The sequence below is a fragment of the Poecilia latipinna genome, unplaced genomic scaffold, assembly GCF_001443285.1.
Source record: "Poecilia latipinna isolate Pla-1442-1.1 unplaced genomic scaffold, P_latipinna-1.0 Scaffold2451, whole genome shotgun sequence".
Lineage (NCBI taxonomy): Eukaryota > Metazoa > Chordata > Actinopteri > Cyprinodontiformes > Poeciliidae > Poecilia > Poecilia latipinna.
The window spans coordinates 12,560-33,541 of record NW_015115067.1 but is presented as its reverse complement, the minus strand read 5'-3'; the positions used below and the strand labels follow the sequence as shown (position 1 = coordinate 33,541).

At 36.3% G+C, this 20,982-nt stretch overlaps 1 protein-coding gene and 1 long non-coding RNA gene across 5 annotated transcripts in view; one reads left to right on the top strand and one right to left on the bottom strand.

The window, feature by feature from the left end:
• Positions 1 to 6,731, top strand: part of LOC106937856 (serine/threonine-protein phosphatase 2A 56 kDa regulatory subunit gamma isoform) — a 43,226-nt gene extending 36,495 nt beyond the window's left edge. For 2 of the 4 annotated variants that reach the window (XM_015019577.1, XM_015019580.1), the window contains 8 exons: positions 401 to 509; positions 720 to 773; positions 863 to 1,033; positions 2,173 to 2,300; positions 3,317 to 3,418; positions 3,533 to 3,605; positions 4,549 to 4,665; positions 6,132 to 6,731. In XM_015019577.1, the coding sequence (XP_014875063.1) occupies positions 401 to 509; positions 720 to 773; positions 863 to 1,033; positions 2,173 to 2,300; positions 3,317 to 3,418; positions 3,533 to 3,605; positions 4,549 to 4,665; positions 6,132 to 6,266 (889 nt within the window). In that variant the 3' untranslated portion in view covers positions 6,267 to 6,731. The remainder of the gene's footprint in view (positions 1 to 400; positions 510 to 719; positions 774 to 862; positions 1,034 to 2,172; positions 2,301 to 3,316; positions 3,419 to 3,532; positions 3,606 to 4,548; positions 4,666 to 6,131) is intronic. The other 2 variants (XM_015019579.1, XM_015019581.1) reach the window with 1 other exon arrangement.
• Positions 6,732 to 12,822: 6,091 nt separating this feature from the next.
• LOC106937855 (uncharacterized) lies at positions 12,823 to 17,147 on the bottom strand. Its single transcript, XR_001422480.1, has 2 exons — positions 15,790 to 17,147; positions 12,823 to 13,134 (listed from the first exon to the last, which is right to left on the bottom strand). It is a non-coding gene; the product is annotated as an uncharacterized LOC106937855 (long non-coding RNA).
• Positions 17,148 to 20,982: the final 3,835 nt, after the last annotated feature.

Sequence of the window (20,982 nt, the reverse complement as noted above, 5' to 3'; positions counted from 1 at the left end):
GAAAAAGAGGGTTTTTTCCCCCAAAAAAAAAAAAATTTTTTTTAAAACAAAACTTTTTTTCCTTTTTTTTTTTTTTTTTTTTTTTGTGGAAATTTATTCTTCGTGAAAAAACTTTTCGCCACAACTTTATCAACCTTTTATTACATTTTTCTTCCCACTCAATTTTTCCAGTTTTATTTGTGTTATATAAAATTTTGATTGACAGAGGAAAAGGGAAAAAAGCCATAATCATCAGAGTCAACACAAATAATAACTGCTTGAAGTTTCCTGGTTTCATATTTCTAAAACACTTTAAAATGTTTCTGTTTTATGTACCTCTAAAGTTTTATGTTTTGTAAGGATTTTTGTCATATAACTGAAGTTGTTCAAAGTTTTTATGGCTTTTTTGTGTTTTCTTCAGCATAATCAATGGATTTGCCTTACCACTGAAAGAGGAGCACAAGATTTTCCTGTTGAAGGTTTTACTGCCTCTGCACAAAGTCAAATCACTCAGTGTCTACCATCCACAGGTTTGTTCCAACCGAATAAATGAAGCGGTAAAAACTCAGCTTGTTGTTTTCCTAAGAAGCTGTTGGGTGTGGCATGTAAATTATTTACATTTTTCCTGTCCCGACCTGTTGATGAACAGGCCAGAATGTTCTCGCCTCGCTGCAGAGTTGTTTCAGGAGGTTTTCTTCCAAATAAATTCAAACTTTTTCTTAATGTTTGGCTTTATGCAGCTGGCCTACTGTGTGGTGCAGTTTTTGGAAAAGGACAGCACATTAACTGAGCCGGTACGTTCCTTAAAGAAAGGGATAAGTACGTCTTTGTTTTGTCACTTTATCCTTTATAACTGTTGTTTTCCCTGCATTTATCCCCACAGGTAGTAATGGCTTTACTAAAGTACTGGCCAAAGACTCACAGCCCAAAGGAGGTGATGTTTCTCAATGAGCTGGAGGAAATCCTGGACGTCATTGAGCCCTCGGAGTTCGTTAAAGTTCAGGAGCCACTTTTCCGGCAGCTGGCCAAGTGTGTATCCAGCCCACACTTCCAGGTACGGGAGAGAAACAAAGGAAAAACAATTAAAAAGGTTCAGTCAGCCTTCAAAATGTTACATTATGTACAAGAAGTCCACTTAGTCTAGAGCAGTGGTTCCCAAACTTTTTCCCATGGATTACAAATGGCTGTCTGGTTCAAACGACGCGTGTAACGGGGGGGGGTGCAAAATGACTTTTTTGGGGGTAATAGACACCAACATCGGTAGCCTACAAGGTACTTGTTAAGCTTAAGGTTCTGTATTGATATTAGCTAGTCATCTTTTAGCTAACATTGCATCCAACAGCTTTACTCAACTCAGTCGGTTAGTTTGGAGGGAAAAACTGTGAAAAGTTCTTTGTTTTGCTGGTTTCCTGCGGTGATTCTAACACACCTGTAGCTCCGCCCAGCAGCAGCAGGTCTCCTTCACAGGTGGAAACCCAGCGCGAGCGTCGTAGCGCTCATGTTGCGTTTAAAGGCGGCTCGGAAAAACAGGTTACAACATGTTAACAACGGATTAAACAGTTTTAACTGCTGATAAAAGTGACAGAGGACACAGAGATGGGAAGGGAGGAAGCCTCTACTGTATCAAATTGACATAGGAATAACAGAGAGTTGGCCATTCTAAGGTAAAAACCCAGCGCATACAGTGTTCATGTTTTTTTCTTTCATCCAGACGGCTTCCCGCGCCCCCCCTGCAATGACACGGCGCCCCCCCTAGGGGGCGCGCCCCACAGTTTGGGAACCTCTGGTCTAGAGGTATAAATTGCACTGATTGAGTTAATATTATGGATGGGCAGTTGTGATCCCAAAAGGTGGGCATGAGGGGGCCACGGCCCTGCTTGGAAAATGCTTTCCACCACAATACCCACCCCAGAGAAGGATGTTCATAACATGGAAAGACAAAACTCAATAAATGAACAAAATACATAAAAATAAATTTTGTATTTTTGGCAGTGATTCAGTGTCATATTTAAACCTAATCAAATGTAATTTTCTAATAGCTGCTTCTTGGTGCTTCCAGTCAGAATGTTAAAAATGAAATCAGAACAAAATCAACCTGCAGGGATTTGTATTTGTGGTTTTTAGCCTTGAAGTGTGAAGACTTGTCAGGATTTGTGATTTTGCGTGAACTGATGCCTCGTTTTCCTCCGTCAGGTGGCGGAGCGGGCCTTGTACTACTGGAACAACGAGTACATCATGAGTCTGATCAGCGATAATGCAGCAAAGATTCTGCCCATCATGTTTCCCGCTCTCTACCGAAACTCAAAGACGCACTGGAACAAGTAAGTTATGCAAGGTCACCACCTGCTGTTGTGTTTGGGGACAGTTTCTGCTCAGTTTGTGCTGCAGGCGGAACCAGTCTGCCTTTAGTAGGTCTGGCTTTAATCTGAGAGTTCTCATGTTTTCTTAGTGTTTTTTCTCAGATTTTGAAATTTTTCATCAGAATTTTTGACGGTTTTTTTTCTTCAGAATTTTTTTAATATTTTTTTCTTCAGAATTTTTGTCTGTTTTTTCTTCAGAATTTTTTTTTACTTTTTTCTTCAGAATTTTTTTTACTTTTTTTCTTCAGAATTTTTTACTTTTCCCTGTTGACTTCTTTTCTCAATATTCTGAATTTTTTTAATCCCCCCAGAATTAATTTTTCAGTTTTGACTTTTCCTCAGAGTACGGTTGTAGTAACATCAGGCTAACGTCCCAGTTAGCCTGATGACTGGCTAACTGGGACAGAATGAACACAAAAAAATTTAAAAAACAATTAGTTATATATTTTTTTCATTAAACAAATTTTTTTCTTATAATTTTAAGATGTCTTTCTGGTAAAATTCTGTCTTTATTCTGCTAATGTTATAACTCATTTCATTACAAGCATTTAATTATTCTCATAAGTAAATGAAAATTCTGACAGCTAATACTTTCTGGTACAATTAACAGGAAATCTCACAAAAATAAAATTTTCTGTCATTAGTAATTTCTTTTATTAGAAAAGAAAGTAGAAAAAATCTGAAATTAAATCTGGTATGAATAAAATATATATCAGAATTTAAATTTAAGCCGCAGCACTCGGCTCTACTTACAGTAAATCTGTCATTCAAACGTTTCTCTACATAAATGTTTAATTTTCCTGTTACATTAGACCAAACGTCATGTTCGTTGTTTTTTACTGTTTAAAACCTTAAAATGAATCAAAATCCATTAATTGACCAGAAAATTGAAAGATAATTTGCATAAAGTTGTTGCTCTGAGGCAGAACTTTGTGTTTTTGTTTTTAAATATTCTGATTATTTTGTTTTTTCCACAGGACCATCCACGGCCTCATCTACAACGCTCTGAAGCTTTTCATGGAGATGAACCAGAAACTGTTTGACGATTGCACACAGCAGTTTAGGGCAGAGAAAAATAAGTAAGTCCTTTTTTCATCATTCCAGGATGATTCAGTGTTTTACTGCTGTTGGATTTTTGTGCTTTTAGTTTGTTGGTTGATGAAATCTGAGACATTTTGGTGTTTGATGAACAGAGAAAAGGCAAAGTCGAAAGAACGAGAAGAGGCGTGGATCAAGATTGAGAATCTCGCCAAGTCAAATCCACAGGTAAACTCCATGTTTAACATTTATTTTTACCCGTTTCTCTCTAGAAAACCAGGATGTTTTACTTTTATCACAAGTCCTCACATTAAATATTTCACATCTTTAAATATTAATCAGGCTGTAGCTTGTTGCTTAAATGTTCGCTAATGTGAAAATAGACCCATAACTCACAACTGTGTAGTAAAATTGAATAAAACGGCTCAGTTTTAATCTTGCATAAATTTCTGATTTTGAAAGTATACAGATATGGTGTGTTCACTCACCAGAAAAATGTCAGATTTTCAGCTCAACCGACTGCTAAGCAACTTAAAATCCGCTGATTCTAGTCAAAATGTTGACATACAAAAACTTCCAAAATGAAAAAGTTTTATTTAAAGTTCTGTGACGTCCGTGTCAACGAAACTGAAAAAACCTAAACAAATTAATGACCCATCATGCCCTGGTGTTTATAACTCATAAATATTAAACAGGAACTCATAAATAACTTTCCAAAATTCAGAATAATTCTGCAAAAGGAAATTTGTCAAACCGATTTAACGTTTTTTTGTTGTTTTAAATAAAATAGTCTAAAATTAACGTATTTTAATTGTTTTTGTGTTAATTATTACAATCACATGCGACTGAATGACTGATACTTGTGTGTGTTCAGTCAGTGTTTGTTGTAACTTTATTATAGCAACATAATGTATAAACGTGTATATTTTATTCAGTTTTACATCAGAAAAATGCTAAATACATAGAAAACATACAGTATTAATGGCTTTTCAAGGGAAAACCGTTTAACATTTGTAACTTTTTAAATCTTTATAACTTTAAATATTAATTAATAGTAAGTTTTTTTAAAGATGTGTCCCAGAAGTGAACAGTTTTGTAGATTTCTTCTTCTTTGCATGCCACTGAAACTCTTTCTCCATCTTCTTTTTGCTTCCCTTTCTTTGCTGTCCAGTTCTGTTTGTATCTTGATTCCTATGACATCATAAGTCCCGTTGCTATGGAAACGGATGTCCCTTTCATAGAAGATGTACAGAGGTTAAAAAAGGCAGTTGAGGAGGGCGCAACTCAGGTAAACCTGACTTTCTCTCCATCTCAACTTAGACTAATTAATTTATTCAACTAAAATTTATTTAGTTTCCTTCATTTTCAGAAAAATTCAGGGACACATCTAAGAAACAACAAACTTCAATAGAGACATCTTCTTAGGTGATTAAGTAATGCAAAGTTTTTAGTCTAAAATAGGAGAAAAGAATAAAACTGAAGAGAGATATATGAAATATGACTGTATCTGACTTAAAGTATAAAAAAGTCTTGGCTTAACGCTATTAAAATATCAAACTGCCTAATAATGTTTAATATCTGCTTTCCCATAAATGTAGGTTGGGATTTTGTTGTTTTAAGTAAAGACTCTTGAAGACCAAACTAGTACTGTTCTCCCAAGTACAATAAATGAATAAAAATGAAAAACATTACGCATTACTGAGAAGAGAAAACTGAAAGAGTGGACCTCTGGTATTTGCGGGAGCTAATTAGCTAATCGCTTATTAAAAATGAAAATATAAAACTGTACCAGACTGAATGATCTGTTTGTATGGGAAATGTTTGCGTGTTTTGTTTTTTTTATGTGTTGAATCCTGATGCATTAGCGGCATTGTTGTCAGTTGCTATGGCAACGAGTCTGTGCGTAGCATAGCTGACAAAGAGTGAGGAAAAATCTAGTTTTGAGTCATTCTTCAACGGCCACACGTGAAAGATCCCGCTCTCTTCTCCCTGCTGGAGGGCAAAAAGCTCCTCGCTAACGATGACTAGCATTGGATTTAGGTGTTAAATTGTCAACACTAAATCTTAAATGTACACCTGATGTAGAAGAAAAAAGGGACAGAGTGCTTCGCTCCTAATTGTCAACATTGATGACAAGGTCAGAAAAAAGTTTTAAATAAGAAAAACAATTGTGAGGGAGAGGGAAGTAGGTCAGTTATGCTAGCTTGACTATGACAATCTTGACATGTAGACGTGCTGTGGAATTCAGTTTAAAAAAAAAAAAGTTGTACTAAACTCTGACAGATCTTCAGTAGAGCAGGAGTTTAAATTGGCTAATCCACCACCACTGTGTTAGCTTAACTACTAGCAGCGGTAGCTAAGCTAATTATTAACAATCGCAAAATAAACATGAGCCTAAAACATAAAACTGTAGCGTTCTGTTCTTTATGTGGGAATTTTTTTTTTTTGAATCCTGAAACATCAAGTGGCGTTGTTGTCAGTTTCTATGGCAACGAGTCTGCCTGAATTTTAGTTGTTTCATAACGGTTTCTCTGCGTCATTTTTCCCTTTGCTGTGGTGCACTGAATTAATAACATCTCCAGGGTCATTTAGTTAACGGGCGGTAAGTAGACGAATCGTCTTTTTGCCCTCCAGCGTTGTGCGCAGGCGTGAAATCCCCCAACGTAAACACGACAACGTGGGGCGTCTTTTCATGGTGGCTTTCATAAAACACGCTGAGCATGACCAAATTTATGTTTCTGTCCCCAACCTCAGTTGCAGGGGGAGCAGCGAAAAGAGCGGCCCATGGTGAGACGCAAATCTGAGTTGCCTCAGGATATCTACACCACAAAAGCCTTGGAGTCCCACCGCAGAGCTGAAGAAATGTTGACCACCCACGACGGGCTCTAGACCCCCCACGGACAGAATAACGCTGGCGAAACGCGTTTCTTTTACCCACAATCCTTCAGTTTGTCTTCATTCCTGCAGAAACTCTTCAGCCGCCTCTCTGTTTTTCCACTTTCTCAGGTTATTTTATTTTTTCTCCGAGGATGATGATGGTGTTTTGTGTCTTTTATCCCGTTTCGTCCCCATCACTGTAACGGTGGACAGCACAACGTTCGTTTCTACAAAATCAGACGTTTGAGGTTTGTGTCTTTAGTTCAGCGGGAACGGAGAACCCTGCTATTCGGATTTAAAAAATAAAACACGATCGTAGTTTATTTCTGTTTTGGGTGCCAAGACTGTTGCGTTCTTTATGCTTGATTTATCGACTGCCTGCCTTTTTGTTTGTTGCCACTGTTTTGATTGATTTTTTCCTCCAGCACACTTAAGACCAAACTTGGGCCTGTTCTCAGCCTTGCGTTGCTCAGAAAATATAAACAAATAAAAAAATGGCGAGGAAAGAAGAGGATTACTTTTTTTGTTTTTAAATGTCCCATGGACATTTTTTTTTTTTAAGTTTTCGTCTTATTGTTTTTGTGCCATATGCCGCTCCTTTTTCTTTTCCTTCCTAATGTCTGTTGACGATGTTTGAAAACCAGATGAGTTCAAACAATGGTACTTTCTGCACTGGAAGAAAATGTTTGTGCTTTTGCTGTTGCCACGGCAACGCCATAGAAAGTTTTTTTTGTTTGTTTTTTTGAGGTTTCTGTGCGCACATTGCAAAATTTGCACGGTTGAACGGGTGAAAGGAAAAGATCTCTTCTGTTGCATCTGAAAACTTTGATTAGGACCTTTTATTATTATTCTTTTTTACATTTATATGATTTTGAATGCAATTAAAATGTTAGAGGTAATTTATTTTTAAATTAATGATCCTTCAGTCAAACTTTTTGATAGTTTCTCAATTATTTTTTCTTAAGTTAAATAATTTAAGCCCCTCTTGATGTTTTCCAGTAAGTACCATTGTTTAAACTTAAAACATCCGCTGGATTATTTTTGTTTTCTTTTAGTCTAATGTGTCTTTTTTCCATCCCTGGCCATTCGAAAAGCCCAGTGCTGAAACGGACTGGTGTGAAAAATGACCTCAAAAATGCCAGATGTGAAAAAAAATAATAATAAAAAAAACTGACATTGTGACTTAGTTGAACTGTATTAATACTGTATTTGCTTGAATGCAAAAAAAGCTGTAAATTTAGACTGACCATGTCAAACATGTACCTTTTACCCTGGAGGAATGCCATTCACCAAACTGGTTTCTTCTGTCGGTCAATACATTTCTGCCTGCTGGGAGAAATGGGTTTTTATTTTATTCAGTCCAGAATGTTGGAGTTTTCTTTTAGTGCTGAAAACAAGTCATTTATAATAAGAAAAGATTATTTAGAAATTATTTGGTGGCTTGTTCTCTTTCCACAGGATCTAGGTATTTTAATTTTAACACATAATTTCCAAAACTTGTTAACTTAAGTGTCCTTTTGTATGTGACCTGTACTATACGATTCATTTACTGTATATATGATTTACCTTGTTTCATGTAGTGTTATATATCTAGATTATTTTGTACAAATTGTCCCTCTGTACAGAATAAAACATCAATAGCAAGTGAGAGAAATTAATCTGCTACCTACTGTCCTATTTTATTTGTCTCTGTAGTAAAAAAAATATTTTTAAGTAATTCCTGAACATTTCTCTTAAATGTAGAATAAAGATATTTTTTTTCTGAGGGGGCAGAGGGGTTGTTTAGTTTCAATAATAGCTGCGTTTTTGACTATATAATTGCACAACTTAACATTTCAAAAATAAAATTTCTTAAAGGAAAAACGCCAATTAAAAAATATATAATTTTTCAATAAAAATTTTTGGCGCCAGGATCAAGTGGTTTTGTTTTGTTTTTTAGCCGTATTGAAATTAATTTGTTTCCCAAAACTATCTGATTAAATTCAACAATACGGGAGTTAAACATTGTAGTAGTGAGTATTTATGGACACAAGAAGGAGGCGTATCCACAGCATAACATCGTTAAACAGTGTAAAACCGGTGCCTTTTGGATAATAATGCGGATAAACTGCTGCTATGATGATGATAAATGATGTTAGTGGTGCTGCAGGTAATTAAACTGTGACCAGATCAGCCTGCATTGCAGCCATAAAAACTAAACTTTCCTGCACGTCTGAAACGTTTCGTAAGGTAAAATAGCAGATAACACAGGAAGCCTTTTCCTTGTTTGTCCAGCAGGAGGCAGCAACATCACACAGGAAGTCAGACGTGTTCACAGTCTGCACTCCGCAGGTGTTCTGCTGGTTGACATGTTTACATTTTACAGAACTTTGATGTCGCCATAAGCGAACATCCTGCGCAGCATTCAGCTGTTAATGACGGTTGTTTTTATAATCCACATTTCTGAAAGGGGCTGCACAGTGGCGCAGTTAGTAAACTGTTGCCTTTCTTTCTGCATGGAGTTTGCATGTTCTCCCTGTGCATGATGGGTTTTCTCCAGGTACTCCGGTTTCCTCCCACAGTCCAAAAACATGTCAGGTTAATTGGCCTCTCCAAATTGACCCTAGGTGTGAGTGTGTGTGTCTCTGTGTTGCCCTGCGACAGACTGGCGACCTGTCCAGGTGACCCCTCCTCTCCCCGGAACGTCGGCTGGAGAGGAACCAGCAACCCTCCAGACCCCACTAAGGGACAAGGGTGTACAGAAAATGGATGGATGGATAAAAGAGAAGTGCTGTTTTAGAAATGGTTAACAATTCTGTTTTTGGTTTTTTTTCATGTCTTTCAGAAGAAAAAAAAAAAAACGATGGTCATTCTTGTCTTTCCAGGAATCCAAGTTCACTGCAAAAAGCAAAAATCTTACCAAGTATTTTTGCTTAGTTTCTAGTTTACAGGTAACTTTTCAATAAGATATAGGAGTTTTTTAAAGCAAATAATTCCTTAATATTGATGAGGAAGATCTAGTTCCATCGGCAGATTTAACTTATGTGGGAAAAATAACCCGTTACAGGTGAGAACATCTAGTAAATACTTCATTAATATTAGGGGGAAAGTACTTGTGAAAGTGGAACAAGACATTTGTCTCATATTTTATGTTAAAATGTCTAGTTATTTCATTTATAACTAGTTATTTTTCATCAATAAGGAATTATTGACTCAAAAGAAGCTCCGATTTTGTGTTGAAAAGTTACTTATTGTATTTTATTTATATTGGCTTAACATTAGAACATATGCTCATTATAAAGGGTATAAGTATCTGTAGTTGTGCATAAGAATAGCTTAGATGTGTTAGCAGATTTGTTGCTAATTTTAAGTGAAAAATGTGAGGAACCGAAATTCCACTGCAAAATCACAAAATCTTTCCAAGTATGTTTGGTCTAGTTTCTAGTTCAAATGTCTTAGTACACTTGAAATAAGACAAAACGAACTCAAGTAAGTTTTCAGCAATCTGTAGGAGCTTGTTTTATGTAGTTAATCCCTTAATATTGATCAAAATGTATTATGTTAATCTGCCAGTAGAACAAGAATTTTAACTTAAAATAGGGGAAAATGTCTTGTTCTACTGGCAGATTGTGTCATGTTGAGTCACATTCCATGGTTACCAAGCAACCTCAGCCAAGCCCAGCCTGTTACCTAGCAACCCAAATGGAACTCCAGCATGTTTGGTCAGCTGGTTTTTCCACTGTATATAAGTTGTGAGACATTTGTTTTGGTAAAATGGTAGATTGTTTCACTTATAACAAATCATTTTCCCATGTTTTAAGTTACATAATGGTTTACTCTTTTGTCAATATTAAGGAATTATTTACTTAAAACAATCTCCAATGCATTGCTGGAAAGTCATCTGTAAATTGATTTTGTCTTATTTGAAGTTATTTGCACTAGAAACAAAACCAAACACACTTGGTAAGGTTTTGTGTTTTTGCAGTGCTGGTGTCGTGAAGGAGCAGAAAAGAAACTTTAGAAATGAAAAAGCTTTTCAACGCTTTATGTGCCCAAGGCTTAGCAAGTGCATGTGTGATCTGTTTCTGAGAAACAAAAAATGAATACTCCCTGATGGAGATCAGAAATCGCTCTGCTCCCCTGAAATCCAACAACCTCTTCTTGGAAAGAGTACCATGTTGTTGCCAAGATGTCCTCACCTGCCCTACCTTACTCACTTATGGCGCGCAACCAAGACTCGCAGTCTGCTGGAGAGGAAACCGGCATCCATCTGGAACCTCGCTGACTGCCAAGCGCGGCTCGCAGAAAATCTTACATAAACACTTTCTATGCCTCCACAGACATTAGCTGGACATAAATAATTCCAATAAAACTGTTTACAATTCATTTGGATTAAATTTGTGAACCACTTTCGTCTTTATTGTGACCAAGAAGAAATGGAGAAACTCAGAAAAACTCAATATGATGGTTGAAAACTGGTAAACAAGAAGTAGCTGATCGATCACTTCCAATATTCAGAAAGGTACAATGTTTACCCACGTAAGATCAATACAAATAAATTATATTAATATATTAAATAATTATATACATACAGATTAGCATATAAAATAAATCAATTTTAGAGTCCAACATTCAGGAATGATTAAAAAAAAGAACAATAATGGCATAACCAAAATTTCCAAGTTGTTTTCTTGAAAATTTCTTAGGTTAATCTCAAACTCATAAATTTCCGGGGGGTTTTCTAGAGATTTTTTGTCAGAAATTTGTCAGGATCCTCAGTTGATCTCTAATTCAGACAGGAAACAAATAGTTGTCATTGTTGAAAATCCAGTTTAAACGACAAAAAATGGTCTAGTTTTTCGGTCACATATCTTTTTACACTTGAAATAAGACAAAAAATGTACTGGTTCCCAGTTCAGTGGAACTAGAACTGGGTTGCTAGGTTACAGGCTTGGCTGGGCTGGTGTTGCTAGGTAACGGCGGCCAGTGGAACGAGAACCTTCTCATCACTATTATTTTCTTTAAAACAAGTTCATTTATCTTGATGAAAAGTTACTTATAAGTTAGTTTTGTCTTATTTTAAGTGTATTAAAATATTTGTACATGAAACTAGACAAAAAATACTTTGCGGTAATTTGTGTTTTTGCAGTGTGTGAGAAAATACTCAAAAAAAAAAAACCCACTGGGGAAACTTATGGAGGTTTTAAAGATAAAATATTACATTAGAAAGGTAAACACTAAAATTAATAACTCGTCTGTTTGCTATTCAACGTTTGGAGCGAGTTTTTCTTAAGAAACGACTGCAATTAAAAACATGACAAGATTGCTTATTACTAACAACCAGCGGCAAAATTAAGTACATTCCAGAGTAAAACTGTGTTTTTATAGCAGATAGTATTTATAATATGCTCCATTGAGGGAATAACACTGGAGCAATCCCACATCTGGAGAACCTGGGAGGACTCGGTGGACGTGTTTTTATTTCTCCAGTGCTTTCATCCCAGTCCAAGCAGCACCGCTTCAGGGAAGCTTGGAGGAGCTGCCTGGGCTTTAATCCTCACTCCCAGAAAGCTGTTAGCAACTTCTATTAGCAATTTGCACAATTAGCAGATGACATAACCTCTCTTCCTGATGGTCTCCATCTGTGCAGTAAACAACCTGCAGTTCATGTGGTGTCTGTCTGTTTCCAACCCAGACTTATGCAAGTGTCACCTTGCGTTTCGTGGAACTCCCTCGGAGCCTCGTTTCTGTTCGTTACTCCCACAATAAAACTTCAAAACTCTCCTGCAGTGACTCGGCTCCATCACGTCCCTCACAGGTCCGCGATGTTGGACACCCAGAACCAATAATTTATGATTCCTAGTCTGTAAAAGTAATTTTGATACTTTAAACTTCACTCCAAACGTTTCTGCTTTTGGTCATATTTATATCCAACCTCCACGGGGACGTGGGGGATTTTTCTGATTTGAGTTACCTCGCAATAAGTTTTCTACGACGGCGCATTAGGGCCATTGTAGATGGAAAAGAAAAACAAGTTGATTTCTGCCAAAAACTTGGACATTTCTGAGCTTAAAAAGTGGAAAATTTGGGGGAAAACTTAGAAATGTTTATATTAACCTCAGAAATTTTCTAGAAAAAAGGGACATTTTTAAGTTCGACAAGTCAAAAATTGGCTAGGAAAAACAAGGACATTTCTAAAATATATATAAAATAAAAAAAGAAATTTCTGAGTTTGACAAGTTAAAAATTTGCTTGAAAATATAAGAAATTTTTAGATTAATCTCAGAATTTTTCTATAAAAAAAATTTAAATTTCAGAGTTTCAAAAGTAAATTCTGAATTCAGACTTTTTACTCAGATTTCTGACTTTTTTTCGTCAGAATGTTAACTCTGTGTTAATCAACATGAAAATCCAAATCAATAACCAAACATTCTTAGGTGTATGTCAATTATGTTAACATATAAAAATAATCACATAATTATTTCTTCCTTATTGAAGTTTTTTTAAGCCTGCATGTTCTCACTTTTCCCCAAGAATTTAATTAATTCTGAGGGGGAAAAAAAGTTAAATTATGAGAAAAAAGTCAACATATCTTTTGCTTTGTTTTTTAAGTGGCCCTAATCTTGTTCCGTAGATTTAACATCACTCTCCTGAAGATATTTTTCCTGTTGGTCCTCTGTGTGGGATGCCAGCCTGATGTCCTGCCTGTAACCAACAGGGGGCGATGTAGCTCTGGTGGGACGCAGCCGCGGCCCGGGAAACAGCGGGGATGAGAGAGAGGGCAGCTGAGGTGAGCGTCTGGGTGGCGGCCCGGCCTGCAGCGTCACTCCGGCCCCAGCAGGGTAATCTAATCGGCTGATTCAGACTCCAACCCGGCCCGGTGCGTCTCTCACGCTCCGATCTGGAGTCATGTGGAGGTTACAGGAGTTTAGATGTTAAAATAAACAAAATAACATGTCAGGATTTGTTTGTTTACTTGTTTAATGGATTTATTTGACATAAGAAATCAATTATTATTTAATTCTGCAGATTTTTCCCCCTTTTTTTTTTAAAGAAATATATTAAAAACAAATAATTCAATTCTTTTTTTTCAGTGAGAAAATAATTTTTTTTTCGCCTAGAATTCAGTAACATGGTATTCCTTTAGTGGACACTTGATCATTTGTAGCAACAGGCGATATAAGCGTTTTATATCAGTCGATATCAATAATTATTGATTAGTTGTTTGTTTTAAATATCTGAAATACTGCCAAATTGGTGACGTTACCTTTCCCGTTTTATCCACACCGTTGTTTTTTTATTTTTAGGCAGTTTTGAGCAGATTTTTAATAAATCACAGGTAATTTAGCTAATTTTCTGTCAAATTAGCTAAATGATATGGTGAATAAACATAAATATACGACCCAGATCAAAGTCGCACAAGGTTTAGCTTATAGATTCTCCATTGTAATGTTTAGTTCAGTGTTAGCTAAACTTTCTCTCAGCTCTCACTTTACTGTACTTTTATTTGATTGATTGCCTGAAGTAAGGAGTTGTTTAGAGAAAGGTGCAGGTGGACCTCTTGAAGTCTTCACTTTGACATGACTTAACCTTGACAATATTTAGATTGGTTTCAGCGATGTTTGTCCTGTAACAGGCTCCGTATGTAATCAGAGGTTTAATGGACTGTGCGATTCATCACTGCGTACCGTAAAACACACATTCCTCTGATTATCTAAACTCTCATATATGCAGGAAAAGTGTGCTGCATTGTGAATGAGAGTAATGTTTTTTCATTTAATTTAATTAAGTAAACAGAAATGAATCAATGAAATGTTCATAATACCTTTAAATTTTTTGGGATAATTAGCTCCATATCTGTAAAATATTACCTTTTATAATTTTAACCAGAGGATATAAAATAAATTAGCTTAACAAATAGTTAATGCACAGGCTAACCAATCAGATTTAAATTTAATTAGTTGTTTAATTAATGTTCTACTAATTTTTTGTTGCAATTTGCACTCAAAAAGACACTTTTGCCCTCGCTGCTACAAAATAAAGCTCAAGTATTTTGTAGCAAAAAACAAGCTAAAGTAAAATCTATTTCTATTTCCAGATTTTAGAACAAAATTAAGCTTTTTTCACAAATAAACAACTACTTTGTAGAATGTTAGCCTTTTCAGTAAATATGAAAAATAAAGAAAAATAGGTAGCATAGTTCGATCATTTGATAGTTATCTGCATATTTGCATAAGAACTTACAGAAAAACTCCTAAAATGACCATTTTTGTTGAATCAATAAGCAAAATTGCAACATTTGTTACATTTTCAGCTGTGTGGTTCTTTCACACTGCACTGTGTCAAACTGTCCAAAATAATTGAAAAAGCTGTTCCCCTCCTCACCTGTGGTGGCGCTGCACCAAAAACCACTGAAGGAAACGACACAAAAAACTATGAAGACATGAGGGCAACTTCCTTCTTCACCAAATGTAAACAAAAATGGAGTGGTGTCAGATTTTAGAGGATGTAGGATTTATCTTTTGTAAAATAAAATAAAAACATGAGTGCTAGGCTAACATGTTTGTTTTGGTTGTATTTACCCAGAATGCTCTGTGCTGTACTCCGCTTCCTACTTTTGGAGCGGTCCCCGGTCTGCTTGGCGTTCATATATGCATTTGATCCGCTCCAGAGTTCAGTTCAACCAAGACTGAGGTTTGTAGATGGACCAGTTTTTAGCTCCCCTACAACCGGACCAGACCGGGTTTGTCCGCCTTGCAGTGGGAAAACCTGGGTTTTTCAAGCGCAGATTTATAGGTGGACCAAACTGGATCCATAAGTGAACACCAAGTGGACCGGAGGCTGGTCCAAAAGCAGGAAGTGTGCTACAGTGCAGGCAATTCTGGGTAAATACACCCAAAACAAACACGTTAGCTTAGCGCTAGCAGGAGAAATGACTTGGTTTTTAACCAGAAATTTAAAAAAAATCAGATGCTACTTCATTTTTGTTTACATTTCATAAAGACGGAAGTTGGGCTCAAAGTCTTTTTCAGAGGCTTTTATGTTGCTTCCTTCAGCAGTTTATGGTGCAGCGCCCCCCCAGGCAAGAAAGGGAACAGCTTTTTTAACTGGGTTGGTTCGTTTGACTCAGTGAAGTGAAAAAGAGAACTGCAGCAGTTGAAAATTAAACAAATGTTGCAATTTTGGTCCAAAATCAAACCAAGTCTAAACACCTTGCCGAGATATTGGTTTGTAGTTGGACCAGAGTCAATTTTTTTGGTCCCATCGCACATTTTCACCTCCCCAAAAGATCCGGACTTTCTAGGCAAACAAACTGGAGTTTGATTAAAGCGGATTAATCCAGGCTGGTGTGAGCGTCTCCAGAGAGAAAAACAATCATGCAAATGGAAATCATCTGGCTTGTTTTAATCTATGATGTGATTAATCGATTTATTACAACAGGCTTAGATTTGAATGCTTTCTAGTGGTGGGTTCTACAGGTTTTTATTTATATAAGATGTTATTTTTTAATGTGGCGATTTGACTCCATATGGTTCCCAGTTCACGGCTGACTTACTGCACATGTTTGGTTCTAAACCCTTCATGTATCTTCCATGTCTCCTTTATCGCTGTCCACTGTGAGACAAATCAGGATGCCAAAGCTGCAGCTGATAATCTGTAATCATATGGAGCCTCGTTAACTTCAGACGGTGGAAAACATCTGAAACCTTAATGCCTACCGTGCTATGGATAATGTCTACATATAGGAAGTTGGTGGCTTGTGCTTTCTTTTTCACGCTAATGAGAAGGCAGGATGGTCATACTGACATCAAAGTAATGACAGCGTTGGGAAAATTATATACATCGACATCCTACATGTCGTAACTTACTGATAATTTAAGTTAGGATGCAGGAGTTGTTCAGCTATTTAAATGTTATTCTGTGGTTTGTGCTGAATCACGAGGATGTGTGGTTATTTGTCTTTTATTAGGTGTAAAGGAGTACTATTTTCTTTTATGAGCCAAATATCCTGCAGATTTTAGCTTGATTTAAGACACCTAATGACGGAAAGAATGAAAGTTCATTTTCTCCTCGTCTGTCTTTCTTAGTCCTGCATGTAGTTATTAAATGTTTATATTCCCCTTTGAAGACTTGGAGGCTAGAAACAAACTTCTCAGACTTACATATGCAGCTGTAATTGCTGGATGTTGGGCAGTAATCACCCACATCCACAGTTAAAAGCGAACATATATCCTGCCTTGTTTACGTCTTGAAATCGCGCCATGATGGCACAAACTGTGACCTACAGAAAGCTAAGATTATGATCTTATATGTTTGACTATCAGTTTACACTAGAAGAAGACTGAATGTAGCAGACAAACAAGCCTCTTGGGTGGCATAAAGAATCACAAGGCAGACAGCATTACCATCACAACACAACATTTACTCATTCGTGTTTGTAGCTCCATGTCAAACAAAAGAGCACAGCTGGCAGTAAACCTCTAATAAAATTCTGCATGCTTTTAAATGCAAGCTGCACAGCGATACTGCGTGCAATTACTTGCATACTTTAAGACTTTCTAGAGGGCAAATGCATTGAGGTTGTTTCTAAGCTGCAGCTTAATTTGGTTGGTGCTACTGAATGTTTAGACTGTTTATAGTCATAATTTGTAAGAAAATGTAGCAAGTTTTCATGTTTTGTTTTATGAGGATCATTTTTCTTTCACAATATTACACAGTAACCGCAGAGATGGGACAATTAAGTGTTTATTTTGTTTGAGCTGATCATAAACAGCAAACAATCGCAGAATATGCAGAGAAGATAAAAAGATGAGCGACACAAAATATGACCAAGAATTTTTGGTCTAGTTTCTTGTGCATATATCTAATTACCAAAACTATATTATAAGTAACTTTTCAGCAGATATAATGGAGATTGTTTTAATAATTCCTTAATATTGACAAAAGAGTACTATTTCCACTAGCAGATTATTTAACTTACAATATTGTTGTGTCTTTACTCCAACATAGTATGTTTAAAAGAAGGATTCAACTCGAAGGTAACATGAACGTGACTTCTTTACTGAACTTCACTTTAGTCTCACTTCACCTGAGGAAAAGGGGAAACTTAAAGTGGATGGATGTGGTCTATGGTGACCAAACACCAGACCTCTTTGTCTTGAAAACCACAGGCCCAGCGCTGTAGTCGCGCAGCTGACATCACCTTTTCGTGGATTGAATATTGACTTAGGGGCTGATGATCAGTCACTAAGGTAAACCTTCGGCCATAGAGGTAATGGTGGAACTTTTTGATACCCCATACTAGGCTAAGGGCCTCCCTGTCTATCTGTGCATAATTGCGTTTGGCACTTGACAGGGACCTTGAAGTGAATGCAATTGGGCGTTCAAGTCCATTATCCATCGTGTGCGACAGGACTGCGCCCGTCTCCAACATAGTATATTTAAAAGAAGGATTCAACTCATATATATTTTCCATGTTATAAGTAAAACAATCTAAACTAGTACTTTTGCACCAATATTAAAGAATAATTGAAACTAAAATAAAAATACTCGGTAAAAGTTTCTATTTTTGGTTCGTAGTTTCTGAATAGTAAGTCAACAACAAAGCAAGCGTCTCTTCCAACATATACAGTGAAAAAAAAAAAAAAACAGCTGACCAAATGTGCCAGAGCTCCACCTTGGTTGCTAGGTAACGGGCCGGGCTTGGCTGGGGTTGCTAGGTAATGGCACAGAGCCGATAGAATGAGACTCAACATGTTACAATTAAAATTATCTGTCAGTGAAACTAGAACGTTTTCATCAATATTAAGGAATTATTGGCTCAAAACAAACTCCTATTTTTGCTATAAAAAGCAAAAAAGTTACTTGTAAGTTTTGTCTTCTGTCAAGTGTGCAAAGATATTTTCACAAAATTAGGTAAGGTAATTTCAATTTATAAAGCATATTTTCACCATCAAGGCAATTCAAAGTGCTTTACATGAATTAGAAGGAAACAAAATAACAAACCAAAGACCAAAAATACTTGGTAAGATTTTGTGTTTTTGCACTGTACACCTAAAAGTAATGTTTTTACTAAATGTTACTCAGTTAAAGTGAGTAAATGTAAATAGTTACTGCCCGGCTCTGGTGGGGAGAACAAGCTCCATGCAGAAAGTCCAAGGCCTGGGATTTGAACTCAGGACTTTCTTGCTGCATTGCAACAGTAATCCGCTAAAATATTAATAATAATAAAAAAACAAAACGTAGGATTTTGTTCCAGACTTTGCATCCGAGTCGTCCACCTGAACTTTTGTTTTTGTTTAAGTCTTAAGCTCTGGAGTTTTCCTTTGTTCCTCGCTGGATTGTCCGTTTTTATGCCTTGATATTTCCTCCATGCCATTTCCTGTGTCTCTGCGTCCTGCATCTGTTTCCAGGATTGTATGTTTCTTTGTGTTTTATTAAAATCTTCAACAGTGGAAGTCTGTGCCTTGGCCCTGCCAAACAACACATCATTACAAAGTTAAATTTGCCTGATGCTAAAATGTGTTTGGTCATTTGAGGCTTTTCACTTTGACAAATAAAAGTAAAAACAGATAAAACCCACGAGGAGAGAAATACTTTACAATAATCTGATTTAGATCTCCTTTTTCTCTCAATAGCATCTATCAAAACATTCTGCATTTGACCATTTTTTAATCTTTGCTAATGTTAAATATTCTAATCCACTCTTCAGCTCTGTACTTTAAATATATGTTACGTTTGTGACCCGGTTTAAATGAACTGCAAAAACCCAAGTCCAATCATTATTTATTTTTACTAGTATTTTTTTATAATGATATATTTAGTGGTATTTTCATTTATTTTAACCAATATTCAACTTGAAAAAACACAAATTTTAAGTTTTGTAGTCTAGTTTCTAGTGTAAATATCTCAGTGCTCTTGAAATAAGACAAAATAAACTGGCAAGTAACTTTTCAGTAAGATATAAAAGTTGTTTTAAATCAGTGAGTCTTGAATATTGGAAAAAAAATACTATATTATTTCAATTATATCACATAAAAAAAATTCTTGTAATAAGTGAAATAATCTATAAGGGGAGCTCGTACTATTTTTAATCAAAATGAATGAATCATAGACTTAAAACAAGCTTGTACATGATGCAGAAAAGTTTCTTACATGTTAGTTTTGTCTTATTTCAAGTGTAGTTACACTAGAAACTACACCAAAAAGGTTTTGTGTATAACTTTTTGGTTTTGTTTCTAGTATATCTCAGTACGCCTTGAATAAGACACACTCGCTTATCAGTAACTTTTCAGATAAAGGAGAATGTTTGAAGAAAATAATTCCTTAATATTGATAAGTTCTAGTTCCACTGGCAGATTATTTCACTTATAACATATTGAGTCACATTCCATGCGCACGGCGCTGTTACCTAGCAACCACAGCCACGCCTAGCCCGTTACCTAGCAACCACAGCCGAGCCCAGCCTGTTACCTAGCAACCTTAGCGAAACTCTGGTGAATTTGGTTAGCTGGATTTTCACTGTATATCAACTGGAAGAGACACTCGTTTTGTTGTTGACTTACTTTTCAGAAACACTGCAAAATACGAAGTTTTACCAAGTATTTTTGGCTTAGTTTCTTGAAATAAGACAAAACTAACTTGCAAGTAACTTTTCAGCAAGCTTGAAAAGGAGCTTGTTTTAAGTAAATAATTTCTTAAAATAGAGGAAAAAGTACTCGTTTCACAGGCAGATTATTTCAATTATAACTTGGGAAAATGTCTTTTTATAAGAGAAATAATCTGCCAATGGGATAATGTTAAGGAATTATTTACTTAAATCAAGGTCCTGTATCTAAAAAGTTACTTGAAAGTTAGTTTCATCTTATTTCAAGTCTAACAGGATATTTGCATAAGAAATTAGACCAAAGTACTTGCCATAATTTTGTGTTTCTGCTGTGAATCAGATCAAAGCGATAGCTGCAGATGACGTAAACTTAAAAAATGAAAGAAAATTCAGCTCCAACTCGTGACTTTCCCAGACTTTTTGAGATCATCGGCGAACGCTGAAAGATGCTTCAGAATTCAAATTAAGCTCTCAGCAGCAATTCGGCCTCTTTATGCAATAGAGCCATCACCAGAACAGCGGGGGAACTGAACAAACATTCACTCTAATTATAAATCAGCCTCCTGCTACGCCAGCTCAGATTGCTCACAGTCGTCTCTCCTTTTTTTTCTCTCTCTGTCTCTTTTTCTCGCCCACGTCTACCCACAGCCAAATACTTTGGTTCATTCAAGGTAAATCTGCTTCGGATAAACAATCCCCACAATAAAGGATGGAATTTAGATGAGGATTTTGAAATGTTCTTGCAAACACAAAATGGTTCTCTCAACATTTATCTAAAATTTGATTACAGCTGACAACACTCACATCAACACAACTTTATCTTAGCAGCGTTAGCTCACTGAGCTGTAACGTTTATACTCTGAAAAGAAACGAACATACAATGCTGATGACACAGGAAGTGCTGTACACAGACAAAAACCCATAAGAGTAAATATCTGAGCTCATCCTTCCTCATGAGCTACAGTTTGTCTTTTCAGCTCAGAGGTTGGAAAACCGTTTCCTTGTCTGTCATTTTGATCTACACACTCCGAAAAATGCAAAATCCTACCAAGTATTTTTGGTCTACTTTCTTGTAAATATCTTAATACACTTGAAATATGACCAGTGGTGGGAAGTAACGAAGTACAAGTACTTCGTTACTGT